This window comes from Mastacembelus armatus, chromosome 17 (genome assembly GCF_900324485.2).
Source record: "Mastacembelus armatus chromosome 17, fMasArm1.2, whole genome shotgun sequence".
In the NCBI taxonomy this organism is placed as follows: Eukaryota; Metazoa; Chordata; class Actinopteri; order Synbranchiformes; family Mastacembelidae; genus Mastacembelus; species Mastacembelus armatus.
Genome location: NC_046649.1, coordinates 10,199,902 through 10,214,182, shown reverse-complemented (window position 1 = coordinate 10,214,182; position 14,281 = coordinate 10,199,902). Strand labels below are relative to the sequence as shown.

At 40.2% G+C, this 14,281-nt stretch overlaps 1 protein-coding gene across 6 annotated transcripts in view; it reads left to right on the top strand.

Annotated features, from left to right (window-relative positions):
* The window catches only part of st3gal3b (ST3 beta-galactoside alpha-2,3-sialyltransferase 3b), a 38,012-nt gene that overhangs the window by 2,394 nt on the left and 21,337 nt on the right, over positions 1 to 14,281 (top strand). For 4 of the 6 annotated variants that reach the window (XM_026313060.1, XM_026313058.1, XM_026313059.2 and 1 more), the window contains exons 2-7: positions 1,178 to 1,319; positions 6,855 to 6,917; positions 7,428 to 7,469; positions 8,697 to 8,739; positions 9,460 to 9,552; positions 12,532 to 12,626. In XM_026313060.1, the coding sequence (XP_026168845.1) occupies positions 1,217 to 1,319; positions 6,855 to 6,917; positions 7,428 to 7,469; positions 8,697 to 8,739; positions 9,460 to 9,552; positions 12,532 to 12,626 (439 nt within the window). In that variant the 5' untranslated portion in view covers positions 1,178 to 1,216. The remainder of the gene's footprint in view (positions 1 to 1,177; positions 1,320 to 6,854; positions 6,918 to 7,427; positions 7,470 to 8,696; positions 8,740 to 9,459; positions 9,553 to 12,531; positions 12,627 to 14,281) is intronic. The other 2 variants (XM_026313062.1, XM_026313063.1) reach the window with 2 other exon arrangements.

Here is a 14,281-nt window from a genome sequence, read left to right as displayed (position 1 = left end):
AGTGAAGTCCCTCATTTGCATCTGCCTCTAGCAGTTCTCAGAAAGAACTGTTCTCCCCAGAACAAAAATGTGATATGTCACATCTGAGAAATTCCGCACTGGATTTTTTTGTGTTTCAGGAGGGCCCATTTTCTTAATGAAAGCTGCAGATTGTGTTGAGACAAATACTGTCTGTGGTTCAAAGCAATTGCACAGCACAGGGTTACAGTCCATTAGACGATCGAAGACTCCAGATCATTGACAGTTTGTTCAAAACAGCGGCCAGGCCACACAGATGATGACTAATGGGCTGTCCTGCCTGCTGGCAGGTGACATCAAGGCTGGGCATTATTCACCATGTATAGTGGGACATGTTTTCCTGGTTTCAGTATACGCAAAGTCTGGATGGTCCTTATCTAGATCTTGTCTTCCTGAGGCACGTCAGTGACCATTAGCAGAGAGCCGAGATGGACTAAAGGAAGATGTATGTTGTTCTTTGCTGTCAAGTGAATCAACCAACAGCATAGTTACTGATATCCCTTTATCATCAACTGACTTCCTTTCTGTTACAGCAGGGGGGTGGTTTCTTGTAAACTAGAGACAACATTGTTGTTTATGAGAAGGGTGTCTAACGGACACTTGGACAGTTGATAAGAGTGTAGCCGTCATCACTACTCAGTGTCATGTCTGTTGTTTAACCAAAACAAAGCACCATGTCTTTCTTTATGCTTCTTCGATTTGAGAGTCTTGTTGAGCTTCCCCATAAAATACATAAATAAATAATTAAATAAATAGAAATAGGGGAAGAAATATGTGGAAATATATATATTTTTTAAATCTTGTAATTTTTTAATTGCATTTGGAGTCTATTGCCCACACGTTACATGAAGGAGATGATGTAACCAGTGTAAGAGATTTGAAATTCAACCTTGATAAATTTTGAACCAAAAGTATAAAACTACCTTTCATCCCATATGTTTTACCCACGTTATATTTTGCCATGGTTATATTTCCATAGCTCTCTTAATCATTCTTCTACCATCACCCTGTCCCCAGTCTTTCATGTGTGTGTGTTCGTTTTTGTTCTCACTGTGTGTTGCTGCCTTGTTTGTTTTGTGTTGTGTTCGTGCTCTTGGCAGATGAATTTGTCTGTGGGGTTGTGTAAATACAGTGTCCCTCTCATCTCTTGTCATTCCAGGTGATGAGCTGGATGGTGCCATGTGAATGACTGAAGACAATGAAGCCCACACACAAGCTGCTGTTCGTCCTGTGCCCCATGCTAGTCCTAGGCTTTATTTACTACTCTTCCTGGAAGCTACATGTGTGGGGCCAGAAGCCTCGTAAGTGAAATCTCCAGTCTAACTGGTTGTAACATTTATTCATCACCTGATCATCCATCTACCACAGTCACAAGTTCTTTTGAAACCCAGCATGTTTTATCTGTTTTTATTGAGCATGTCTGTCTATTTTGCTACCTGCTTCTCTGTGCTGACTGCTTGTTACCTGACCATTAGTTTCACTGTTTTTTGAAATGCTAGTCTCTCTGACCATGTGCCAAATGCGTGTTGGTTTGTTTGATATTAAATTATTTTTTCACATCACGAGAGCACAGGATGTTGGTGGAAGAGGCTAATAATGTTTTGTTGTACATCCTGTGCTAGTTGCTCTCTCTCTGCTACTTAAAACCAGTGGTTTTACCCAGTTGGGTTGACTCAGATAGAAATATAGTGACACCCATGCACCAAGGCTATGGATGAAGACATTTTCTGCCTTAGTCTTATATAACCCATTTACTAACTCATCGCTCTCATTTCTAGAAAGGAGGAAATGATGTTTTAATTTCCACACATAGATGTTGAACCATAACGCACAAAACGTAAGCTGCAGTTTCACAGCCTGTGTTAAATCATACTGAGAGTTCGTGTCTTCTACTGTCTACTTAAATCTCATCTGGTATACACATATGTCTCACTGATTTTTTTTAGTCATGGAATAATCCTGTCTTTTTGAGTTCATGTTTAGAAAAGTATTGATAAGGGACTTAGATGTTTATATACTCTTAGTTTTTGGCTCGGTAAGAAAGAAAAACATCTTTTGTTGTTGATGGAGGAGGAAACTTATGTCACAGTGTGGGACTCCTGAAGCAGCTGTTTGAATCCAGTAGGTGGGGCTAGAAGATTTCTCTTTAATAATGGGAAACTGCTGGAGTGGCTCCTGGAGGGTATTTTTCTGGGAAAATATTCAGAGTGAGCAGTGTCGGGCATAGAAAACACAAAGTGTGCATGTTCTGAAACAAGTTGAGAGCCTGGAGTGACACCACGTTGCGCAGGGTGTAAGCATGGGAAATAATCTTTATGTCCTCTGTCATCGTCGCTGATATCTTCGCACTGAGTCTGATGTAAAGTTTTGCTTTAGAACTGGAGAGGTAATTTTTTTTTTTTTCATTTACCTAGTATGCTAGCCATTTTTGAGTACTCTTGAAAAGGTTAATGCACCCATTCCTGTCAAGTCTGCTCTTTCTCAGCGCCTGCTTGTGTGGAACAAAAATATGGCTATGTAGAGCACCGGTTGAAGCTGTTAGGAGTGTTTTTCTTGCAATCAACATGATGTTTCAGGATGACATGTTGAGGGTAGGAGTAAAGTTTACACCACTCTACCCTCAGGACTGATTATCAACTGACTCACTTATAAGCTTCATTCAGGTCATTACTTCACCCCCTTAGATGTTCACGCCATTGAGATAAACACTGCACTGTGACAGAGTATAGTTCATATAAATCACTTAGGAATCTCAAATGCTCTTCAGGCTTAGTGTTATTACTTTCACTGTGAGGAGAAATGGGGCTTCAGATTTTTTTTTAGATGGATTATGTGCCAGGTGCTGGTAGTGCAAGTATTAGCCTGTAAAAGCAACCTGTTGCATTTCATCTACCATATTCAACCACAACAGAAACCTGTGTGAATACTTAAGCAGATTGAAGAATTAAGTAGATGTAGTAGATGGCACTCCCTGTGGAGTTCCAAAAGATGGCTTAAGGGGGGAAAAAAACCAACATGTGACATATGATTGAGAGTTATTACACAAAGAAATGGCTTTATAAAAAAAAAAAGCAAAACAAGTGTGAAATAAAACTAATACTGGAAAAACAACATTCAAAAAAGCAAATTGTTGGAATTTAAAATAGGGTTTTGCACTAAACGCTTATAGGTAAACTTGAATAAACTTATGAAAACAAGCATGATAAAATAGGTTTTTTCTTGCAAACAGGACAAACTAACAACTTACATAACTAATAATGAGCTCATTTTTTAAAAACATAATGAAAACAATTTCTTCACAATGAGATAAATTATGAATATATGTTTTATTTTAGTGTTTTGATCATATTATAAATTTGTATATATTTATTCAAATAAGCGTTGGAGTCCTATTTATTTATTTAATTATGAACATATTGGAGCTCCATACTCTCCACCACCAAAACACCAACTGAGGGAATGTCTTTTTGAAGAACGGTGTTCAGAGACTTTTGTTACTGAATTGTGAAATGTTCTCTTTCTGTGTGTTGCGTCACTGATCAGCGGATAATATAGGCTGTCCTCCATATCACAGCAATTGTCAGAACGACATTAGGCTGCAGCACTCTTTCAGTATTGTCTCTAAATTCAGCGCTAGCATTCATACATCTGAATATGTGATGTAAAAGGCTTCTATCCTTGTACTGTCACTTGCACGGGATTTGAAATGTTAGTCAGTTCATTGTATCCACTGAGTGATACCCTTTGATGTGAAGAAAGCCAAAAGACTGAGGCATATTTGTTTCCCCAGCACATAGTTCAACAACACATAAAGGAGACGAGTCTTAGCAGCAGTGAGAAATATTGGCTTTGTGCAGTACTGGGATGCCAGATGTTTGGGTCAGACGGTGTCAAAAGGGAAAGATGAGCATGTGGATCGTCTCTCCTGCCCTATACCCTGGTCAGATAAACTATGCTGTCTCACTGTGAGGATGAAATCTGGATTATCTCCCTTCGTCATTCTTCACTTCTAATAATAGTCAGTGACTGCACCAGGACAAATGGAGCATTAGACGCTTATAACCTGTTCATCCTATGCATAATTTAAAAAAAATCCCTGTAGTTATACTCTACCCATTTTGCTGCCATGCCTTCATTCCTTTGTTGTGCTAGTATAAGACTGTCTTTTGGGCCTTAAATTGCTTTTTCTTGTAGCAGAAACAAGTTTTAAAAGCATTGGGAATGTAAAGGTGAAAAATCTATGTACTTAGCATTGAGCAATGAGCCTTATTAATATGGAAGCCTTGTAGCTTGTGTTGGTTGTATTTTCAACAAGCCCTTGCCCTGACAAGCTGTTATCTAGCTGTAGAAAGTGTCTATGTGTCGTGCATTTGACAAGGTTTAACCAGCTGCTGTGTACAAATCTACTAGACTGTCACCACAACAAGAAGATTTGTGCCATGTCCTGTAGCATGTTTATCTGGACTTGTTGGAGTAATAACCTGAGTGATTGATGCTAAATTCTGTCCTTGTGGTGATGATCATGTGGTGTTTCCTGTAGTAATATGTTTTACAGTTTCTTTTATTTTACACCACTATGACAGTGTTATTTTTAAAGAGTTTTCTCTTTCTCATCCAAGGCATTTAGCTTTAGGTTTTTCTCATTAAGGGTGCTCACACATATTGACACGAATTGTTGTAGCTGACACTGCAAACCCGTTAACCATTGGTGCCAATGGTGCTTTTGAGCATCAGAATATCCCATTTTAATACAGCTGTTGTAAATGACCTGTAATCATGTATTTTTTCACTTTACAAGTATACAGCAAAGATTTCTTAGACTTTTCTAAATGTAGCAGCGCAGGAATAACTGTTTTGTCAGCTGGGATCGGCTCCAGGATCCCCTTTAAACCTGACTCTTGATAACAACTTGTTTGAAACTTTTGAAATGAAGCACTTCACACAATAATTTTGTCCTACTTCTTGCAAGATAAGGGCTGCAAGGAACAAATTTGAAGAAGATCCACATATTGGACATTTTCCAGAACCTTCAGCCACATATCACATAACCAAATTATGGAACCATTGGCATATACAGTAGGATACATGACCAATATTGTATAGGGTCCTAAGAGCAAACTCCATCCAACTGATGATGGATGTGGGTAGAGCCTGACTGATATATCGTTTTGCCGATTTTGTCAGCCGATATGAGCCTATCGCAGATATATCGGTATTGGCGAATATGCCGGCGATTATTAACATTTTTTAATATGTGTTTAAAATGCTTTTATGTATATATATTATGTTTATATATACTGTATTCTATATACAGTACCAGTCAAAAGTTCGGACACATGAATTGAATTTCCATTGCCTGTGCAAGTGTATGCAAACTTTTGACTGGTACTGCACTATAATATACACATAAATAATATCGGCCGATATATAGATACCTGATTTTTTTTTTTTTTTTTTTTTTTTCCCCCCCCTGGCATCGGCCCCAAAAAATCCATATCGGTTGGACTCTAGATGTGGGACAATGCAAGATCATTGCCACGATTTATTTGTGAAGTTACTGGTAGCAAAATCTCAGTAAAGAATCTTTATATGGAACAGTTTTGTTGTCAATTGATTTAAAATAGGGGAAAGATCTAATTTCCCTTTTTGCCTTTTGTTTTTACATTTCAATTCAGAATTGGTGGAGAACTTTTAGCAAATGTTTGCTTCTGAGTCAGTCAGCTGGAAGATAGCGTCTCAGATGAGGGGGGAGTGGGGGAAGACAAAGTGAAGTGGTATCTTCCAGCTTCTTAATGGAGGAACACACCCGATCCAGATAAACAGCAGGGATAGTTGGAAAACAGAGCTGTGGCCCCTCAGTGCCCACTCCTGTCATAGACACTAAATTGTAGCTTGAGCTTTCTTCATCCGGCATGGCCTAACATGCTGTGTGGCTAACTGCTTTTGTGCAAGATTTCCACAGCATAACTTTTTCAAGACCCTTTGTTTTTTTGGTTTTGAGGCTACCCTGACATGACACAGCCATTCCAAAAAAAACTGTGAGACTTGAAACTTGTCAGCTTCAACCTTGCCGAAGCTGTGGTGTGTAATGCAGCTACAGATACATTCACTGTCTTTTCAGAGCTTCATAACAGCTAGTATCAGGAACTCCAGTTCAGATGTTAAATTATATATATATATTTTTAAAATGGGATTTTCGTTCCTCTTTTTATTTTCAGTGCTTCATTATAAATAAGATCAGTGGCTGCTCAAAGAGCCTGCTCTAAATATTCTTGAACCCAGCTTTGTTTTCCACATCAGGGATTGTGTTCCCTTGTCTGCGGAGCTGTAATGCCTGTACGCTTTCGACTGGAACAGAGTTTGAGGATTACTAACTGGGGTTTTTGAGCTACCAGAAACTCTGCTGTGTTCACTAAGTCTCATAAACAAGTAGTTTTGTACAGCAGTTTTCAGTAGCAGAGTTTTTTGTCAGATTATATGTAGTAGGTCCCAAAATCTAATCAAAATAAACATGACTTTAAGCTTGTTCACATTAAGTCAAGTGAGTTGCTATAGTGTATGAATGAAATTGTGATGGTAGATGCACATTAGGAGTATCAGCATGATCCCTTTGATATTTTTGGCTTCTTTATGTCTGTGTATGCCTTTTGTTTGTTTGCATCTGTTTTTGTCCACTGCCACTGTGTTTTGTTGGAGCTGATGTTGAAAGCATATTTTATATTCTATCTATATTCTAGTGCTTTGGTCTTGGTCAATAGTTGTGTGGTTGAGTTGCTTCCACAGGTTTACAGTAATTCTGATCTTATTTCAGTGTCTCACCCCCTTTTCGTTTACAGAGAGTGATGCAGAAGCGACAGCTGTAGTCCTGACTAAAGGTGCTGAAGTGAAAAGCATTACAGGTAGCGGCACTGAGACTCTGCCCGTATATACTGGGGTGGGGTGACTATTGTAGAGCGGCTGATTTTTTTTTTTTTTTTTTAATTGGTCTGTTGAGGTTTTTCGTGCCGTATAAATCTTTGCTAACTCGACAATGAAAGCTTTCCGTTTTTACCCCTTTCATCCATCTATGATCATTTTTATGTTTGTTAATTATCTGACATATTTGTGCTCATTTACTCATTCAGTCCTTATGGGCAACTTTCACTATTTCACTGCTATAATAATTGCAAAAACAAAACATGGGCTTCCTGCTGTTAATTTTCCACCTCACTGGGCTTTTCGTCTTAAATAAGGACTGGAGGTTAGAATTATAAATCAACCTACAAGAATTAAAGCTACTAATCTCTCCTTTTCCTTTTCTTCTTTTTATTATGAAATGACTGACATTTGCAGTTGGCTGTGTTTTCAAGTCCAATTCTGCCATATGAGACTGACCTAGAACAGTGCTAACTGACCCTTTTATGTTTCAGAGGTGGAAACAGACATCAGCGTGGGACAAACAGTAGGCTCAGGTATATCTGCAGCCCCACCAACCAAACCCCTGCCCACCCCTGCTCTCCCTCAGAGAAAAAGACGGAAGCAAAAAAAACCCTGCAATACTTCAGCAGCCACATTTAGATAGGGACGCTCGTTTTGTAGTATAGTTATCCAGCTTTGGCAACATGAACTGTTGTTATCAGTTTGTCAAAGTAAAATCATGTCATCACAGTAATACTGAATTTGGTACAACACACAACAGCAAGTAAGGAGTTGAGTATCTGCTCAGTCATTGCCCTCTACATGAAGCTGCAGTGTGATACAACACTGCCCTCTGTTGTCATGATTTGGGAACACATGGTTGGCAGGTGAAGCAGTCTGCAGGAGTTTTGGTGCATGAAACTGTAAGGTTCCAGAGACCAGCATTTGTCCTATCAGTAGGACCCTGCTGCTTTGATTTCTCCCAAGCTGTTGTCTTCAACTCAGCCCTCTGGCTTCCTTATGCTTCTCAACACAATCATCATGCCCACACACACAATCATATTCACTCATCTTGGCTGCTACAGCAAAATCCCCATCCTCCAGGGCAGTGCTTGGATCCTTATCTAACCAGTCGTCATGCATTCCCATTGTCCTTTTCTTTATCTTTCTCCTCCAGCTTCTCTGTGAAGACAAGATCCACAACTACAGGAGTAACACTGTGCTTTTCCTACTTTTCAGCTGATGCCCATGTAAACATAGTGCTTTGTCCTGCTAATGCACTATTTCACAGACAGAAATTTATATGTTAAGCTTTTCTTGACCCTGTTTGCATCATGATAAGGCTGCAGTAGATACATTAGTGCCATAATTCAAGAATCAGTTCTCAATTTCACCCTAAATATTTTCTCTGCTTCTTTGTCTTCTACTTCAACGCTTTGCCAGGCACCTATTGGCTTCCGCTTTTGCTGCCATAGGTGATCTCCTAACTTTATTTTAAACTCAACAGATTGTTTTGGCTGGCTTCTCCAAAACTTTGCTTGTTTGGTCACAAATTCTAATGCTTTTAATTTTACATTTGCCATTCCCCAGTGAATAATGCACACAGTGTTTACAACTACAGCTAATGAGCTGATAGTTGAAATTATTAGATGGGGTGACTGATGCTTATGATTCAACTGTATAACATTTCCACGACAAAGAAGCTATACTTTCTGTCCATCCATTGTATACCTGTGTGCTAACAGTTTATTTCTGTGTCTGTTTTTATCTTTCTTTTCCAGTGTATGATAAACAGGGCTTTGTGCTGCAACTGGACACAAAACTGTGAGTACATTTCTTTTTAGTAAACACGTGCTTTAAATGCCAGTTAACGTAATACATTCAGCAATTCTCCATCATCTACTGCTTGGGATATTTCCTACTTGTTATAGTTAGAACAGCTGAATTACCAGTTAGACCCTGACTCCCATTAGTTTAGATAAGTTTTACAGTTTGTTTCAGTGAATAGTTATTCCTGCAGATTCTGGTTGATCAATGGGAAAACATGGAACAGTAAAATGTAAACCTTCAGCCAATTAATCTGGAGCGGCTGCGGTTTGTCAGCGAGAGAAACATCCTACCTTGAATCATAATGCAGCTATCTTTGTGTCAGCGTGTCTGTTGATGTGTGTATAATTCTCTCAATGGGTTTGACACTGTTGCTTTAAACTGCCGTGATAAGGCCCCTCTCTCCCTTCTCCCTGTTTATTTGAACTAAATTGATGGCATTCATCAGGATATTAATGATCATGCTAATAATTGGGAGTTTCTAGTTTTAGCACTGCCAGTGTGATTATTTAAACAAGGCCCCTCTGCTTTGTCTGGCCACACGCATGATATTCTGAGCCGTTGCTGAGTTTTTTGACTTCCGAAGCAACGAGTTTCCCTATATTTCAAGCACATTGTTTGACAAGCTTAGCTTTTTGAGGCTTTGAAATGTGTCAGTATAATTGATAATCTGTTATCATCATGTGTCTGATTAATCTCTGTTCTTCTGATGTATAGGTCACCAGAGTTGACATACAAGTATGGCAACCTCAGCGAAGGAGTGTGCAAGCCAGGCTATGCAGCAGCCAAGATGAGTACCATCTATCCTAAGTGAGTGGGACTGCCTTTTTTTTTTTTTTAAATATGTAATTTCAGATAAACACGGTGGAAATACATTGGATGCCCACGTGCCACGTGTGCCTTTATCTAAACTTAGAGGCAGACTCTCTTGAACATGCCGTAAGAGCACCACATAAAAATTCAGAAACAAACTATTTCAATTAGATGTCAGAGGGAGAAAAGCTAAAACTGTTACTCGAACATACCAAGATACATGATGTCACTGCTTGAACCAAAGTGGCCTTGAGGGGCTTTGAGTCAGAAACAGAGAAGCCCCCACATTCCTGTGCAATCTTCCCCAGTTTCAATCATGTTTCTATCGTTTCCTCTCACCACAAAACCTCAACTGTGTCTTTGTGATCCCCCTGTTACACAAAAGAACCTTTGTCACATGAGTACAAGGTCGCCCATCTTTCCTGTCATATCCTGGAGCCTTATAGGCTTTCTCTGTGAATGGCACCAGTAGCTTCCTGTCCTGACTCATCATGAGCTTCCTGATACCCAGCTCACACAGTCCACACAGTACTCCACGGCCCTCTCTGATGTCATTGAATCTTTTGATTTTTCTCTGCGCCTCTATTTGCTGCCCATCTCTACTTAATCTATAGGACATTGTCCTACTAGAATTCTTAGAGCTAAGAGCGGCAATTTTCTGCATTACTGAACAAAAGCCAGTGGCACTATTGCTGCAGCACTTGACCTTGTAATGATTCATATTCACCAACCCCATTTCTTAGCTGTATCTGACATAAGGTATATTTTAAAAAGACATGCCTGTGTGTGTTTCTAGACACAAATAACTCTAATCAGCCCTATTAGCCACATTGTTGGCCATAAGCCGCTGCGTTGTTTAACTGGACAGACAAAATCGTTCTGTGGAACTGCCCTGTATCTATTTGAGAGGCTACGTGTTAACAATGTCCTCCCTCCTAACAACTTCCTCTAATCAGCCGCACGTGTCTGATCAAAGTTCTGAACCCCCACTGGGAGCCCTCTGATTACTACCACCTTCAACTGAGTCTCACACAGGTCAATGAGCACAATTAATTGTGCAATTTTTGTTAGGTTACTGTGTTTGTATGCATGAGTACATGGTTAAACATACACATTTGTGCAGAGTGTGTATTCGTATTCGTCCTATGTGGAAGCGATCCAACCAATAAATATGCTTCTCTTCATCTCGGCCTGCTTTGTATGTTTACCAGGCAAAAGCAAATCCATTTAAATGTTCTTGTTAGCATTTTGTCTAAATAGGTGTGTCCTCCATGTCAGTTGTTAGAGAAAACTTAACCTCTAGCAGTGAGGTCCTGTGGTGCTCTTTCTAATCACCCTTGCTTCCTCCAGGTTTGTCTTCTCTAAAGCCCCTTGCCCTGCAGATCCCAATTTCCCCCCACCCCACCCCATCCCTCTTGTAGCCCTAAATCAAGTGTTGGCAGTAAACTTAAAGCACTACGGTTAAGAAAATACTGCCAATGAGAGATGGACCCAGCAAAGGAAACGAGCACAATGCATCCCTTGCCTGTTGGCTTTTGGGAATCCTTACTTTTTATTTAACAGCAAGCAGCCCCCAGTCTCTCTGCTCTGTCAGGATGTCAGTGATCGACTGTTGGTCAGGGATCAGTGACTCGAAATGTTCTTGTTATTTATAGCCTCTTATGGCCTTAGAAGTCTAGGGTTAAATGAATCTCCATTTGTTTTGGCAGGACAGAAGTCTTTGGGTGTGTGTGCCACTGTCAGGTGGTGTGAGAAGGAGAGAGAGATAGACATACTCCTTATCCTGTTAAGTCTCAGCTCTCATGCTTTAAAGCTGGAGGATAATGAGGGTATCGAAGACCGATTAGGGTGCTGGGAAGAGGTTGAAGCTATCCGGAAGGCCTCCCAGTAATGTGAGCCATGTTTGGTCATTGTGCCTCAGAGCTCCCCATATTTCTAGTGAACCCACAGCAGTGTTATGGTAACAAGCTATCCAAGATTCCTGCTGAGAAACCAGGGAGTGTGACCATACTTGTGTGTCCTCTCCTGATTCCACAGTTTAAAATGCCTTTGCTAGCTGTCTAGTCTAGTGTCTGTTGGCTGTTAGAGCCATAATTTATTGTTAGAGAGAACAACCATTTGCATGAATGTGTATGTGTGGGGCTGCCAACCATCATCAAGATGTCGTAGCTATGCTGCTGGTGGTCTGGTTCCGATAGTGAAAAAAAAAAAAAAAATTATAACAAACAAAATAATACACACCAGCTCAATAGATCTTTTGAAGGCGCCTAACATCATCTGTGCCTTTTCTGTCCCGAATCATTTAGGTCTGACATTAAGGATGCAGAAGTTTAACTATGGTGCTCTGTGCATATTATTGTAAGAGACAACTCTCCTCTTGTGCGCCTCCTCTTTTTTATCCTTTTTTTTTTTTTTTTTTTTTTTTTTTTTTTTTTTTTGACATCAGGTCATAAAAACACACATTCATCTTGAAGTCACATTCATAGATGTGCTGTGCTAACCCAGCACTCGGGTCATAGGCGTGACTGAGAGGAAATGACTTTTTTTAATTATAGAGCCGCAATTAATCAAAGAGGGACCTGCACACATTTACACAGACACAGGATAAGGAAGGGAGATGCTGGAAGAAGAAGTTCAAGGGGCATTAAAACATTGGTCAGACTCAATTTATTTTTTAATGCAGTGGGATGACTGGCAACTTGCTGCTCTGTTATTGGCAACTGGCACTGGTTAGTTTCTTTCTCTTTCCTTGCCTTACAGTAGCTGTTAAATGCTTATTTTTGGCTACCTTGCTAATGTGTGTGTACATGGATCATGAGAAGTGAAAAGGTCAGTCTATGGAAAGGAGAAAAGGTTTGGTGCCTAAACAAAAACAGAATTAGCCATTGTTAATCATAGGAGGTTAGATACAAGGAAAGTAAATCCATCCTCTGCTAATAAAAACTCTCTCTCTTTCTTTCACCTTCCTTTTTACAGGTTCATGCCAAAAGCTCCCATGTTTCTTGATCTGAAATTCAGAAGTCTACCAAAAATACTCAATTGCTTACCTCCATTTGGTTTAAAAACACAAGGTAAGAAAAACAGTAGGCACTCTCCACTAAAAATATATACTGTACATTATATAAGTTGTACGTTAACAAGGCTGTTGTGTATAAAAACACCACTACTCTTTGATTTGGTGTATGTAGACCTGGTTCTGTTAAATGAGTATTCCAGCACGAAGTACTGCAGTTCTTTGAAATTAGGGGACTCATGAATCACAGATTAAAAAAGAATAGTTATAATTAAAGCAGTAGAACCCAGGATATTCTGATTTTTAGTCCTTGATGTACTTCAAGCTCCAAAACCAACTAATGCTGCATTTACCATAATGCAACTGTATCTTTCATTAGACCCACTGCCTCGTACAGTGGGTACGGAAAGTATTCAGACCCCTTTAAATTTTTCATTGTGTCATTGCAGCCATTTGCCAAAATCAAAAAAGTTCATTTTATTTCTCATTAATGTACACTCAGCACCCCATCTTGACAGAAAAAAACAGAAATGTAGAAATTTTTGCAAATTTGTGAAAAAAGAAAAACTGAAATATCACATGGTCATAAGTATTCAGACCCTTTGCAGTGACACTCATATTTAACTCGCATGCTGTCCATTTCTTCTGATCCTCCTTGAGATGGTTCTGCTCCTTCATTGGAGTCCAGCTGTGTTTAATTAAACTGATTGGACTTGATTAGGAAAGGCACACACCTGTCTATATAAGACCTTACAGCTCACAGTGCATGTCAGAGCAAATGAGAATCATGAGGTCGAAGGAACTGCCCAAGGAGCTCAGAGACAGAATTGTGGCAAGGCACAGATCTGGCCAAGGTTACAAAAGAATTTCTGCAGCACTCAAGGTTCCTAAGAGCACGGTGGCCTCCATAATCCTCAAATGGAAAAAGTTTGGGACGACCAGAACTCTTCCTAGACCTGGCCGTCCAGCCAAACTGAGCAGTCGTGGGACAAGAGCCTTGGTGAGAGAGGTAAAGAAGAACCCAAAGATCACTGTGGCTGAGCTCCGGAGATGCAGTAGGGAGATGGGAGAAAGTTCCACAAAGTCAACTATCACTGCAGCCCTCCACCAGTCGGGGCTTTATGGCAGAGTGGCCCGACGGAAGCCTCTCCTCAGTGCAAGACACATGAAAGCCTGCATAGAGTTTGCCAAAAAACACATGAAGGACTCTGAGACTATGAGAAATAAGATTCTCTGGTCTGATGAGACCAAGATTGAACTTTTTGGTGTTAATTCTAAGCGGTATGTGTGGAGAAAACCAGGCACTGCTCATCACCTGGCCAATACAATCCCTACAGTGAAACATGGTGGTGGGAGCATCATGTTGTGGGGGTGTTTTTCAGCTGCAGGGACAGGACAACTGGTTGCAATTGAAGGAAAGATGAATGTGGCCAAGTACAGAGATATCCTGGAAGAAAACCTCTTCCAGAGTGCTCAGGACCTCAGACTGGGCCGAAGTTTCACCTTTCAACAGGACAATGACCCTAAGCACACAGCTAAAATAACAAAGTCGTGGCTTCAGAACAACTCTGTGACCGTTCTTGACTGGCCCAGCCAGAGCCCTGACCTAAACCCAATTGAGCATCTCTGGAGAGACCTGAAAATGGCTGTCCACCAACCTTCACCATCCAACCTGACAGAACTGGAGAGGATCTGCAAGGAAGAATGGCAGAG